A 14,719-nucleotide genomic window follows, 5' to 3' on the forward strand; every position below is an offset into this window, starting at 1 on the left:
TTGTTCAAAAAATTTGTTCAAAAAATGGTTCAATTTCTTTTTTCATAAAATGGTTTAAAAATTGTCAAAATAGTGTTCAAAAAAATGAAAAATATATTAATACTTAAATTATTGTCATAAGTAATTGTTGAATCTAATGCTAATTACTTAATTTGACATTTTATGAATCACATTGTCATTGTATATAAATATTATGATTAAATATTTGAATTGTCATTGTCATTGTACATGAATAATTGATTAAGTATTGGAATTGTAATTGGATCATATAGTTAAGTATTTATCTTATACATTTATATTATTCAATATGTATATAATATAACTATAAGCAATTATATATATATATATATATATATATATATATATATATATAAAATTCAAAATTGTTCAAAATTGTTAATTTTCTTTTTTTTTTCTTTCAAAAAATGGTTAAATTTCTTTTTCTAAAAAATGTTCAAAAAATACATTAATACTTCAATTGTGATTATAAGTAACACATTGTTGAATCTAATGTCAATTACTTAATTTGATATTATATAATCATATAGTCTCATTAAATTATATCATATGATTCATATGATTAATTATTTAAATTCTTATCATATTTACTTATAATCTTTTTTCTTTGAATTGAACTTAATATCTAATGGTAAATGGTAATGTTCAAACTCCTAAATCCTAAATTTCTAAAGTATCTAATAATGCTTTAATTAAATTGTAGACTTGTAGTTATAAGTAACATATTGTTTAATTCAATTGAATCAATTGTGATTATCATTGTACATGAATCATATGATTAACTTGTAGACTTATGACTTATGAGTTATGTCATATTATATATGTATTATTTATTATTATATCATCATATGATTTAATGATCAAGTCATCATGTGATATAATTATATCAATTATAGTGATAATATATAAATTACTAAAATTATAATGATAATACATTAATACTTAAATTATGTTTATAAGTAACACATTGGTCATTGTTTAATCCAATGTCAATTACTTAATTTGATATTATACGAATCATATCATCATTGTACATTAATAATATGATTCACTTGAAGTCTTGAATAAAGTATTTGAATTGTCATTGAATCATATGATTAACTATTGATATTATACATTTATATTATTCATATACATATGTAGACTTATATAGACTTATAGGTTTATAACATACATTGGAAATAAGTCTCTAGATATTTAATTGTTGTATTAGTATGAATTGGTATACTTATTAGTTATGTCATATTATATATGTATAATTTGTTATTATATAATCAAATGATTTAATAATCAATCTCATGTGATATAATCATATAAATTATAGTGATAATATATTAATACTCAAATTGTGATTTAATTATTTTTTTAAAAAAATTGTGATTTAATGATCAAGTGATTATATGATATAATCATATAAATTATAGTGATAATATATTAATACTCAAATTGTGATTTAATTATTTTTAAAAAAAATTGTGATTTAATAATCAAGTGATTATGTTATATGTATAAATATTTTTATAATTATAATTATAAAAATGTATTATATAAAAAGGCGGTTAGCGGTTACGGTTAGTAGACCCAATAACCGCTAACCGCTAGGCGGTTATGGCGGTTAGCGGTTAATGCGGTTAGACGGTTAGGTGGTTAGGCGGTTGGCGGTTATAGCGGTTAGCGGTTAGCGGGCGGTTAAAAACCGCCCGCCTTTGCACCCCTATCACATGCTATTCCATTCTACTTTCTTCTATTTTCAATAAAAACTATATATATATATATAGACTTTGATGGGGTGCATTGTAAATATTAAAACACTAGAGGTCAAATTGAAAATCGGCTCAAACTTTGAGGGAGTAAAGTATAATTTTACCATTCCTTAAATTGAGGAATAGTTATTCCTCTCACATGCTATTCCATTCTACTTTCTTCTATTTTCAATAAAAACTATATATATATAATAGAATGATGGTGGTAACTAAATGTAATTGTGACAAATCGCATAAAAAAGCAAACAAGTGAATTTCTTATAGAAATGATGCCTATAATGATATAACAAGTAGAGTGTTCAACCCTCTCCCTCCTCTCCCAAAAAAAAAAAAAAAAAAAAAAGCAATGTTTATGAAAATTACATCAAAGTGGGCAATAATGCTAATAACAATAAATTAATTATAGAGAAAGCAATTTTCTCATTTTCAAGCCTTTACTCAATCTTATGACCTTCGCTGCTCCCGCGTATTTACCCTACGCACCGTTGGGAGGTGCGTGTGACACATGCGCTGCACTACCGCCATTTTTGGCCTCCTGCAGCATATCTCATCCATCAAATCTTACCTACTCTCCTTATTTTGTAGAGCACTTTTGGTTAATTAGAAATTTCAGGTATGGATTTTAACCTAAAAAATATGCACAACAAAAAAAAAAAAAGGTCATTTTTTTGACGTGGTAAACAGTACCATTTTTTTGCCACATCAGTAAATGTTGACGTGCCAATCAACAAATTTTTTTTGACGGGTTGAATGTGCCACATCAATATTTATTGACGTGTTACATTCAACACGTCAGGAAATTTAAATTCAATTTAATTTTTTTTTTTTTTTTTTATATATATCAGGTTTCTGACGTGCTAAAAATGGCACGTCAGAAATTTGTAAAAAAATTGTTTATAGTATATATATTTAAATTTTTTTTTATAGCTTTCTGACGTGCTAGTCTTAGCACGTCAGGAATTAAAAAAAAAAAAATTAAAATGAAGAAGATAGCTAGAAGCGTGGAGAGAGAGAAGAAAAAAAAAATTGCAGGGTGTGCACACTACGGTGTGTGTTGGAACTTGGGAGAGGAAAAAGAAAAGGAAAAAAAAATTTAGAAGAATAGAAGCGTACGTGCAGATAGAGAAAAAAAAAAAAAAAAAAAAGGAAAAAAAAAAAAAAAAAAAAAAAAAAAAAAAAAAAAGAAATCCTGACGTGTCAAATATAGCACATCAGGAATTCCTGATGTGCCATAAATGGCATGTCAGAATTTCTTTTAAATATATAAATTTTTTTTGTTTTGTTTTGTTGTGTTTTTTTTTTTTTTTTTTTTTTATATCATTTTTATTTTATATTATATATATTTCATCTAACTTTTTTTTTTTATCAGGAAGGATTTTAAATGAAAATGAGACTCAAAATCTTTCAAAATCTTTATTAAATAACTCTATTGTTGCTTTTGGCCTTCCGATTCATATTTCTTTGATTTATTATTCTCAATTCGCTTAGTATAGAAATTAAAAAAATTAAAATATGTTTTTTGCTCTATGTCTTTTTTTTTTTTTTTTTTTTTGCATGAAAAAACACGATTTATTTGCAGATAAAACAAATAAAGATGAAATGAAATTGTCGTTGTATCTACTAAGTTTTCTTCTTCATGTATGCACGTTATATATATATATATATATATATATATATATATATATATATATATATATGCACGTTAATAAATTTTTATTTAGTATTAGATCAGTGTGGGTTAACCACATCTTACTTATTGAGTGAGTTAATATCTTCATTCATCTTATTTACTCTTGTTAATAATTTTCACCATCACCTTATTATTTAGTTTGAATTTGTCAAAAAATAAAAAAGAAAATCAAAAAAATTAGTTAATAGAAATTTTGACGTGTCACATATGGCATGTCAGAAATTCCTGACGTGCCACAGATGGCACGTCAGAATTTCTTTTATTTTATTTATTTATTATTATTATATATATATATATATATATATATATATATATATATATATATAAAATATGTTTCTGACATGCTAGAACTAGCACGTCAAGGAAAAAAAAAAGCGGGACATTCAACTTAATTTTCCCTCTTCTTTTCCTTTTTTATTATTTATTCTTTCCTCATATCTACTTTTCTTATTTAATTCCAAATCTTCTTTCCCTCTCTCAATCTCCCTCTTCTCTCTGAATCTTCCTCTTCTCTCTCAATCTCTCTGCACAGCAGCAGAGGTAGAAGAAAAACAGATCAAGAAGAAGAAAAACAAAAGGAGAAGAGAAGATCGAAGAGTAGTAGAAGAAAAAAAAAAAAAAAAAAAAAAAAGAGAAGAGAAGATCGAAGAAGTAAGAGAAGTTAAAGAAAAAAAAAAGGAGAAGAGATGATTGAAGAAGAGAAGCTGGAAAAAAAAAATAAATAAAGGAGAAGAGAAGATCGAAGAAGAGAAGCAAAAGAAAAAAAAAAAAAAAAAGGAGAAGAGAAGAAGATCGAAGAAGAGAGATTTTTTATTTGAAGAAGCTCTGATTTGGTTTATTTTGATTTGATTTGAGAGATTTTTTATTTTTGATTTGAAGAGAAGAAGATTGAAAAAGGATAAGGTTTATTTTTTGATTTTTTTTGATTTTTTGGGTTTGGATTTTTGAAAATGGAGGAAAGAAGAGAGAGAGAGAGTGAAAATGGAGGAAGCTGGAAGAGATCAGGGAGAGAGCTGGGCGGAGAAGAAAGGTACTATTCCAGAATTAAAAAAAAAAAAATTTAATAGAAAAAAAAAATCCAGAAAAAATTTTAAAAAAGAAAAATTATTTTTTTAATAATTTTAAATTTCCTAACGTATCAAAATTGACACGTCAGGAAATTTAAAATTATTAAAAAAAATTTCTTTTTTTTTAAAAAACTTTTTTTATGGATTTTTTTTTTCAATTAAAACATTTACTGACGTGCCCATTTTGACACGTTAGAAATTTTCCGTTTCTGACACACATAATTTCAACGTGTGAAACACGTCAGAAAGGTCCAGTCAGGAACGTTTTTTGACGTGTTAGACTACCTGACACGTCAGAAAACGTTCGTCAGAAAAAAAATTTAATTTTTTGTAGTGATGTGATTATGGCGTGGTTTTCTACTTCATCCCTCCAAATGTTGGTTAGTTATGTTTTTGCAGGATCTGGATAAAGAAATGCAGAGGAGATACAAAACTACGACAAGTTGTTGGGCTTTAGAGGCTACATCTTTGATTTTTGTTTTAATACTTAACACACTACAAATAATCTTTATTTATAAGGAGATTTCAATTTCCAACAATTAAAAAATTAATGGAAAGTCTGCTATCAACTTATCACATTTGAATATCAAATGAATATAATTGATTGTGGTATTCATGATTTATCCCTAGTACTCAATCACTTGATTTACTTATTCTGAGATTGAAAATAAACCATATTTCAATCGAAGGACAAGGTGGAAGAGGGGAAGGATATGGAATGCTGTTGGTGTGAATCAGAGGAGAAGGTAGTGGAGGAGGAAGCCCTAGTATTCCTCATCCAGAATACTCTCTTTTTCTTAAAAAACACAAAGAGAAAAAATTGTATTCTATGAGTAACTCAGTTATTTCACAACTCAACACTTGCATGATATGTTTTGCATCCAATTTACTTTTGAAGCATCCCACATTATCTGGGTGTGAAAAATAGGATATATTTATATATGAGCATGCTTTCTCTCAATGGACGGTATGAGGCATTTTGGAGTAAATTAAACCCAATAACAAAACCGTGCGGAATAAGACAAAAGTACTGCATATCTACAGTAGAAATTTTGATAGCCCAAACATAACTCGATAGAAATTTTGATGGCCCTGATGTAACTCATGAATGTGAGCGTAAACCAGATCCTTAAACTTAAACTTAGTGTCCGAGTTGTACTGATTTAAAATTTATTATAGATAATTGACAGGTGAGCGATAATTTGAGTTGTCAAAAATTTAATTTATCTTAAAAAAATTTAGAATATAACAATTACAGAATTAATTCAACCTGAAAATTGAGAGGAAGAATATATATAAAAAAGGAAAAGCAATCAAGTCAGATTACAAAGTTTTAACCACCCAACAACTTCAAATCTTTAAATTTTCGATATGGAAGACATTTGACAAATTGCATCATGTATAATATCCCAATTTCCAGATATTTTCAGGGCTAGGGTATCTACAAGCCAGCCTGCCTTCTCAGTACGTAATGTTTATCTTCGAAAACCTATTGGTAAAAAACATGCAGTAATGGTAGAGGCCCAGCCTTGTTCTTCTCCATCGATCTATAATTGTTCAAATAAGTTATTCTATATTTAAAAGAAATATATCTATTGGAATTTGATCGAACACGTACCTTGAATCTCTACTTGATATCTTGCCGACACTACTACAAGATAATTTATATTGTCCACAAGGAGTGTACGGCAACCTTTGTCTACCAATTGGTACTTGGGTACGTACGAAAAACAGTAGTCATGCAGTTTGCAGCTTAGACTTACACCAAAGCTCCCTTCATATTATTCTTGCATTTTTAAAAGATATTGTAAAAGGTAAAATGTTTAGTATTGTGGTTTTAAAAGCACTTAATCTAAAATAAGAAAAAGAAATTATAATTTCTATAAACAAGCTAGGTTTTGCAAATTAAAAACCCAAAATCACGAATTTAAATCAAAATTATGATTTCGCATAACAAATATTTTATAAAAAAAACATGTTTTATCAAGTAACGATTTTAAAAATGTAATTTTTAAAAAACATTAATGCATGTTTCAGCTAGTGTCAAAATAACAGCTAGACTTTAATAAATAAAAACAAATAAATAAATAAATAAAAAAAGGTGAAAAGTTGAGATTTAGGCCCCGTTTGGTTCGCGGATTAGTTAATAGTGAGCAATGTTATACTATAGATTTTCTGTATATTTCATAATTATGTTGATATCAAATATTCTTTATTTATGAGCTGATTATAATCAAATTAAGTGGATTTGATTACTATAATTGTATTTAGACACTACCTTTTAAATAAGGACCTTTGTATTGCAGACAAATCAAGTACTTAATAAGCATAATGTAGCCCTTAAGGGTATTCCGAGTGGTGAATATAGATATCTTATACCGAACCATCCGTAAATTTTTTGTGTTATTTTCTATATTGTTTCCGCTATAATATCCGCATCATCATGATTTCAACAAGCAGAATACAGTGTTAAAGATGGTGGAAAATGACATCATGTTGCCCCAACCACATGCAAGGGCTCCACACCGACCCTTACGAGAAATTTCATCTGTGTTTCCCACGTCAGTTCATCTTTCTCTATATAAATTCCCATGCAGCTCAAAGAAAGATTAAGGAAGAAAGAATAAGGAAGAAAGAGATAATGTCGACCTGCAGGAAGAGTAGAGATATTGAGACAAAAAAGGCCTTGTGGATGCTTAGGCTTCTCATCCAGAAGCTACAAAGGGGCCTCTCAGTGCTGGCACATAGAGGGCCTGAGGATCTCAGAGAAGTCCAAGTACCAGCAACAATGGTGCCGGATGATGTTAGCGAAGGACATTTTGTTGTTTTTGCGGTCAAAGGTGAGGAAACAAAAAGGTTTGTTGTTGAGCTGGATTACTTAACAAACCCAGCATTCTTAAGGTTGCTGGAGACGGCTAAGGAAGAATATGGATTCAGACAGAAAGGAGCTCTTGAAATCCCTTGTCCACCCGAGGAGCTGCAGAAGATTCTCGATGACACGTGTTATTAGGTGAATCAACAGAAGTTTTAACTTTTTGTTATTAGATTTTCCGAGTTCTTCTGTTATTATCCTATCTAGCTTTTTAAAAAAATTAATCATTCGATCCGTAGGACTCAAGTAAATTCTACGGAACAAATTTAACTTTTTGAGATAAGCTATAATTTAATATGTTATCTTAAATTCATTTATCCCTATAAGATTCATTTATTATTATTAGTTTAAATTTTTGGGTTAAGTGATAATTAATTAATAAAATTGTCAAGGCAATATACTCTTGCATTGCATGTCACGAAACAATTCCATTAGTTCTCCAACAAAAGAATTAGATCAGGATGGCTTTACAATTCGGATTTGTGAGCGTTTTGACCACGGTTTTATTGTGATTGACATCCTAATTAATATCATCCTCCTAATCAATCATTCGTCTCCTCTAAAGTCTTCAACAAAAAGCTAATAATACTCTTCAGAGTACGTATCAGCTCTAGTGTAAGAGAAAAGAGGATTAATTGTTTGTACGCTTTAAAGCCTATGTTCACCATAGGCGGCATTAATATTACTCTAAAAAGCTACCCAAAATTATAATTGAGATTCCATAAAATAATCTATAAAATTTAGTTTGATTTAATAAAGAACTAATATGATCTTGCCAAGTTCTGCGAGTCCCGATCGAGTCCAATTAAGTGGGTCCCAACTGGGTTTCAGTGAAGTCCTGGCGGTAGTCCAATCAGAGTTCCAGCGAATCTTGACTATGTCTCAACTGTGTTTCAACCGGGTCCCGGCGAGGTCTCAACCGGACGTCAGCAATGTTTTGACCAAGTCTCGATGGTGGCTCAGCCGGGTTCCAACGAGTCTCGACCAGGTCCTAGTGGGGTCTCGATGGTGTCCCAATCGAGTCTCGGCGAGGTTCTGACCTGGTCGCGGCAAGGTCTAATCGGGTATCGGTGGGGTCTCGATCGGGTCCTAGCATAGTCTAGACCCGGTCCCAATCATGTCACAGCAAAGTTCCGATCGAACCCCAATGGTCCCAATAGAGTGGCTCAGTGAAGTCTTGGTGGGGTCTCGGCGACGTATTATTTGCATCTGTCAATTTGAAAATGAGATGCTGAAACTCGAAAAATAGTTTACGGTTTTAAAAAATAGAGAACTTATGAAAATTAAAGAGTCTTTCTTTTTCAATTAAACCAAAAATATTTTTCGTTGACTATTATTTTTTATCACACCAAATATACTCGAAAACACAAAAACAAATATTTTTCAAAGATAATTTTACGCCGAGTCATATATATATATATTCTAATTCCATCACAATTAATCCAGCCACCTACCCACCACTTTTGCAATTGGGTGGAGGAACCAGGTCCATTCGTGGGTATTTTATGATCTTGTCATCTGTTTGTAGTTTGTACAATTATCAATGCAGATACTTAAAAAACCAAAAAAAAAAAAGGTATCAATGCAGATGGTGGAAGAGATCGAGTATTATAGCCAAAAATAAAGAAGTTGAAAACACCAAATAAATGTAAAGGTCCACACAGGGATATATCTTTCTTTTTTTCTTTTTTATTTTTTTACAATTTTACACCTCTAAAATATAATAATTGGATAATATCTGACACTGATTGAGATGTAATTAAGTACAACAAAACAATTCCAGCAGTTCTCCAACAAAACAGTTAAATCAGGGTGGCTTTACATTTCAAGTTTTTTTTTTTTTTCACTAAAAAGGCCTGAGATGGTGACCAACTGTAGTTTCTCTATCTGAGTCTGACCATGATAGCACTTGCCTGCTAAGAACAACTTAGGAAGAGCCTAAATAGCGAGAATTGTAGGTGTTCTATCAAGACCAATTGGACTATAGCCTGACCCAGAGGTAGAAGCATATATTGGCACTACAGGAAAATCAGCCTTTAGCGACGACCCCGGGTCGTCGCTAAAATCCCAAATGTCGTCGCTCCTAGTCGTTGCAAGTAGTCCGTCGTCGCTGATAAGTCTTAATAGCGACGACAAAAGTCGTCGCTAATAACTGTAAAAGGTGGTCGCTGAAAATGCTTCATGAAGTCGATGAGGTCGCTGATGTGTTTGTCATCAGCGACGACATTGTCGTCGCTGATGACACACGCATCAGCGACAACAAATGTCGTCGCTGATGACAAACATATCAGCGACGACAAATGTCGTCGCTGATGAGGCACATATCAGCGACGACAAATGTCGTCGCTGATGATGCACATTTCAGCAACAATATTTAGCATGCCTAATTGATGGGCTAATGTCGTCGTTGCTAATGATCGTCGTCGTCAACATCCAATGCTTTTCTTTTTGGCCGATTAATGTTTTAAATTGTTTGGTATAAACGATCTAAACATAACAATATATTAAAGCTTACTTAAGAACTCTTTTTCTAATTAAATATGCTAAAAAGTCTGAAACAGAATTAATTACAAGTGAAGAAGTCTAAAAAATGGCCTGAGAAAACTACATAATTGTCAAGTTTTAAGCAAGTGCCAAAGAAGGCATACATCAACAACAATGTTCATTGAGAAATTAAACTTCATATATAGCTAAGCAGCAAAAAAAGGATTACAAAAAAAGCTTTCCAGATGTAAGAACTGATAACCTGTACGACTTATCAATACCATATGTAACTGCACAGAGAAGAAGAGCATATATTAAACAAGAAAACTCACTTAAAAACTACAAGCGTGTCAAATAAGGACTCACGTTCAAAGGTTCTAGTAACAGATTATAGACACCTAGAGAGCATAGAATCATAAAATACAAAACAAAAGACCCATAAGAAAATTCAAAACCATGCCCTTAACAATTGATGAGATACTACAATTTCACTAACAATGTCATTTAAACCAGCAAGCCATCACCATCCATTTATAAATTAGATTCCATTTCATTACTCAAATCATAATTTCAAAAATCCCATTCACTCTCTTCTGATTTCCCAGCCAGCAAAATAACTAATAACCTGATCCACAACAAAAATGAATTTCCAACAACTTCTAATTGCATCAGCACATAATTCTCTGCAACCAACCGCCACAATGAAGAAAAAAATAAATTAAGTAACTCTTGCAAGCCAACCAAAATTACAAATGCTCCATCATTTGACTCTGCAATTTATTGAATTTTCTGATTTATGGCTAAGAAACCAAACCAAAGAGTGCCTGCAAATAACAAATTTCTGCTTCAATTTTAAAATGGTAAAAAAAGTCCACATTCCAATTCACTCAAAAACCGAAATCCCCCGACCAATTCAACTCAGATCAAATTTCCACCACGAATTCAATTCAATTCAATGCTAAATCCTCTACCATTTGACTGCGTGCAATCAATTAAATCTTACAACTTTCAATGAAGCAATGCATGCGAATTGCTTCACATCAACACATCAACCAAAATCAACCAGACTACTTTAACACATCAACCAAAATCAAACTTCCATCCGAAAATCAATAATCCAAATTCCATCAAAGTAGTAAATAAATCACAAAATGAGCAAAATTCTTACCCATTTTCATGTTTCTTTAAACATTTCAATCAAAATGAGCAATATTCAGACCTTGTGTTCCTATAACATATAGAAAAGAAAACAAAGATATCATCAGTAATAAATTAGTTGTTCGGGTTCAATTAAAGCATAACGAAACATATTTATCACACAACCATTTTACCTAAAACACGTGACATTAGGAGATCAAATTGGTGCTTTGATTCTTGTCTAATTTGCTCTATTTGTTCATCCATTTTTCTATCTTTTTCCATTAACTCATTTTGCAGTTCCTCTATTTGTTCATCTCTTTTTCTATCTTTTTCCATCAACTCATTTTGCAGTTCCTCTATTTTTCTATTTGTTTCCTCCAACTCAAGGTTGAGTTGAGTGCCATATACTTGCGAAGAAGAGGATGGAGTAGGTATGACAAATTTTCCCATCCCTCTAACATGGCCAGAACGTTTCCCACCAAGAGCTTGTGTAAATATTTCCTCTTCATCTACTTCTACCTCTTTGTCAGCCAACTTCTCTACCATCAAATTCTTCAGAAGCAACCAAAATCAACAGGTTAGCCATATAACAATGTGAGACAAGATATTAACAGAGAGTAGAAATTTCAACTACTTACGTATCGTTCTTCACACTGCGGAGTCACAAATTTCCCATCTTTATTTGTGTGAGAGATCTTATAAAAGTCAATTAGATTGGGCTCTTCTTCATCCTCTCCTGCCTACACATAATAAACATATAATTAACATATGCTCTAAACATAATTATTAAAATAATGTAATAGTATAAAATTGTTACCTCACTATGGCGATGATTAAGAAAAGATCTAGAGCCAGATGTGTGATTGGTCTTCAACTCCGATCTATTCTTCTTATTACGTGTGGACTTGTCCTGTGACAAATTTTTACTAAATTATTACAAAATTATACTCCTTTAGATTTGTTGTCAATTTAGTTTAAAAATATTTACCTTCCATTCTTTGTTTTCAAATGACTCGCATATCTTAAGCCACATGGGTTGTGAGATAAGCTTTAGAACTTTTGTCTTCGCGATTGTTGAGTCTTTATCACCACCGAATTTAAGAAAATGACGGTGAAATCCATGACGAAGTGTTCTATAACTATTTGATAAAGCCAACTCAACAGATCCAATATGGTTAGCCAGATGCTCGTCTAAAGTCCACTCAGCCTATATATTATAAATAACAACAGTCTTAGCATTTTATATTATATGTAGTAAATAACATAACCTCAAACATTATAACTCACCAAAACACGAGCTCTTAACCGTTGCTGCTCACTTGGTGGGACACGAGTCCAAGAACTATGCCAGAGCTCGGCGTGTTCACGAACGACATGTGTCACCCTCCTACTAAAATAACTTGCATTTTTTCCTACAGGTCCTCTTGCCTTGGGAGGGATTGTTATCTCAACAGGACGACCATCCTTAAAAAGCTGATTGAACTTAGTGGATTTATTCGGACCTCTTTTCTTCTTGTTGGACATAATAGCTGTGAGACAAAATTTGAAACATAGTTAGTATTTTTGGTGAAGTAGTTTGTTCAGTTTGTTCATAGTCTATACAATAACATAGACAAAATATGTGCACTTACAAGATGCATTGGAGGGCCCCTCAGTCATCGTCTGACATGGTGTTACATCAATTTCAAGAGGCACTTGTGATTCTAAACTTGCATTCTCAACTTCATCATTAAGATGCAATGGTGTAGAACGAGCCACGGACACACGCGATCTTCCTCGATTCATGATCTTCATTGCATACAACTGATTCCACAATAAAAACAATGAATAAGAAAATATGAAAATACAAACATATACAATAATTGAAAGATTGGTAACGAGACAAACAAATATATAGCCAGTATCATCTTACCATAGAATAAATATTTATTTATAATAATATTCAACACATATCATCATCAGAGTTTGTATCAGAGTTGCAAGATAACTCATCTTCATGAGCGGAGTCATCATTGAGGAACATGCTTTCATCATCAAGGTCTTGTTCATCATCAGAGCTTGTTTCGTGCCCCTCATTAGAGAAGTCATCATTGAGGAACATGCTTTCATCAAAGTGCACATATACTTCATCAATAGCTATTGGTTCCACATCATCTCTACGTAACGGAGTTGAGTCTACATTGTTTCCTTGTTGCACAGGTGCATTACCCTCAACCAATTCATCATCTTCTTCCTCATCACCAATGCCTTCATCATCTTCTTCAATCTCTCCCTCTAAAATAGTTGGAACATTGTATATGTTTCTATTGCTCACTTTTTCCACTACTTGCCAATGTCCCCCCAAACATAATATTTTTGGGTTTTTATAAATTTGTCCCCCCTAAAATAATATTTTTGCTCCCCTTCTAATTATTATTATTATTATTTATTTATTTTTGTGTTCTCCCCCTCTTTCAACTTGAAAATTTTGAAAATGCTCCCATTTAATTAGTGACTTTATGTTTACAACATTATTTTGGCTTGACTCAACTATTTTTGGGAGCTTTGAATGATCTCGTTAGGAGAAAGAGTTCACACTAAATGAACCTTTTTTTTTTTGGATTCTATAGATCGATTTTAGTTTATTTTAAGACATATAACTTTTATATGCAATAATAACTTACAATTTAATTACTATGAAATTAAATTTAAGACTCATCTATATTTATTTTGCATAAACATACACAAATACACATATAGAGATACTACATGTATTTATGTGTTTATGTAAGTTCGCCATCCACACTACAAATCTTGAGTCCGCCTCTGGCCTGACCGAGTCTCATTAGAACGTCAATGATTTTCAAAACAGATAATACTAATTAGACTTATGTGAGTGATGTTTTCTATTGTAGTATGTGCCGAACCTCAATATATGACAAACTTAACTCTTCAAGTCATGTGAGTAGTACTCTTCCTGTTGGAGAAGATAAGCTGAAATGCTCACCGTCAATGAAGCTTTCAAATGACTTTTCCAAGTTTCAATCATGCTAGCTCAATTTGTTCCCAGTCTGGTCGCCTTCAAACAGTAGTACAACATTGGACTTGTTTGGGTCGTGCGAAAAAACTTTCAATACCAAATTACCAATGGTTCCTTATTTCTATCTTCTATTATTACAAGATTATCCCAACACTGGACTGACCATATATAGCCCACTTCTTGATCAATACATTTGCACTTAACCAATGAACATTCACACTAAAGTTACAAAAAGGACATGATGGAGTACATATAGCCTATATAGGGGCGACATATATCTGTCTTAAAATTGCATGTGATTGATTAAATAATTGTCCGGATAAGACAAAAATAGTCACATGGTGCAGCATTTACATGTATCTGGCCTGCCTTTTTTTTCTTTTTCTTTTTTCTTTTACATGTATCTGGCCTTTTTTTTACATGTATCTGGCCTGCCTTTTTTTTAAAAAAAAAAAAAAATGCTGCACCATGTGACTATTTTTGTCTTACTTATCCGGACAATTTTTTTTTTTTTTTTTTTTTAAAAAAAAGGAAAAAAAAAAAAAAAAAGGCAGGCCAGATACATGTAAAAAAAAAAAAAAAAGTTACTGATTCAAAGAGAATATATGTATATATATACACACACATTTATAGGGGTAGGGTAAGACTGTGGTTATTGGGCCATGC

At 31.4% G+C, this 14,719-nt stretch overlaps 2 protein-coding genes across 2 annotated transcripts; one reads left to right on the forward strand and one right to left on the reverse strand.

The window, feature by feature from the left end:
* Positions 1 to 7,179: 7,179 nt before the first annotated feature.
* Positions 7,180 to 7,548, forward strand: LOC132162369 (auxin-induced protein X15-like). Its single transcript, XM_059572607.1, has one exon. It carries the CDS (start codon positions 7,180 to 7,182, stop codon positions 7,546 to 7,548), a length of 369 nt encoding a protein of 122 aa, XP_059428590.1.
* Positions 7,549 to 10,012: 2,464 nt separating this feature from the next.
* LOC132168708 (uncharacterized) lies at positions 10,013 to 12,828 on the reverse strand. The gene is made up of 8 exons (XM_088511413.1): positions 12,666 to 12,828; positions 12,322 to 12,563; positions 12,023 to 12,241; positions 11,852 to 11,944; positions 11,673 to 11,774; positions 11,226 to 11,586; positions 11,063 to 11,122; positions 10,013 to 10,184 (listed from the first exon to the last, which is right to left on the reverse strand). Exons 1-7 carry the CDS (start codon positions 12,826 to 12,828, stop codon positions 11,088 to 11,090), a joined length of 1,215 nt encoding a protein of 404 aa, XP_088367539.1. The 3' UTR covers positions 10,013 to 10,184; positions 11,063 to 11,087.
* Between the last annotated feature and the right edge of the window lie 1,891 nt (positions 12,829 to 14,719).

The sequence above is a fragment of the Corylus avellana genome, chromosome 10, assembly GCF_965113065.1.
Source record: "Corylus avellana chromosome 10, dhCorAvel1.hap1.2, whole genome shotgun sequence".
NCBI lineage: Eukaryota > Viridiplantae > Streptophyta > Magnoliopsida > Fagales > Betulaceae > Corylus > Corylus avellana.

Coding starts and splice junctions, on each gene's coding strand:
- LOC132162369 (XM_059572607.1), top strand. CDS start 7,180: ATGTCGACCTGCAGGAAGAGTAGAGATATTGAGACAAAAAAGGCCTTG.
- LOC132168708 (XM_088511413.1), bottom strand. CDS start 12,828: ATGAAGATCATGAATCGAGGAAGATCGCGTGTGTCCGTGGCTCGTTCT. Junction 11,775..11,851: donor TTAATCATCGCCATAGTGAG/GTAACAATTTTA, acceptor TATTATGTGTAG/GCAGGAGAGGATGAAGAAGA. Junction 11,123..11,225: donor CCTAATGTCACGTGTTTTAG/GTAAAATGGTTG, acceptor TATATGTTATAG/GAACACAAGGTCTGAATATT.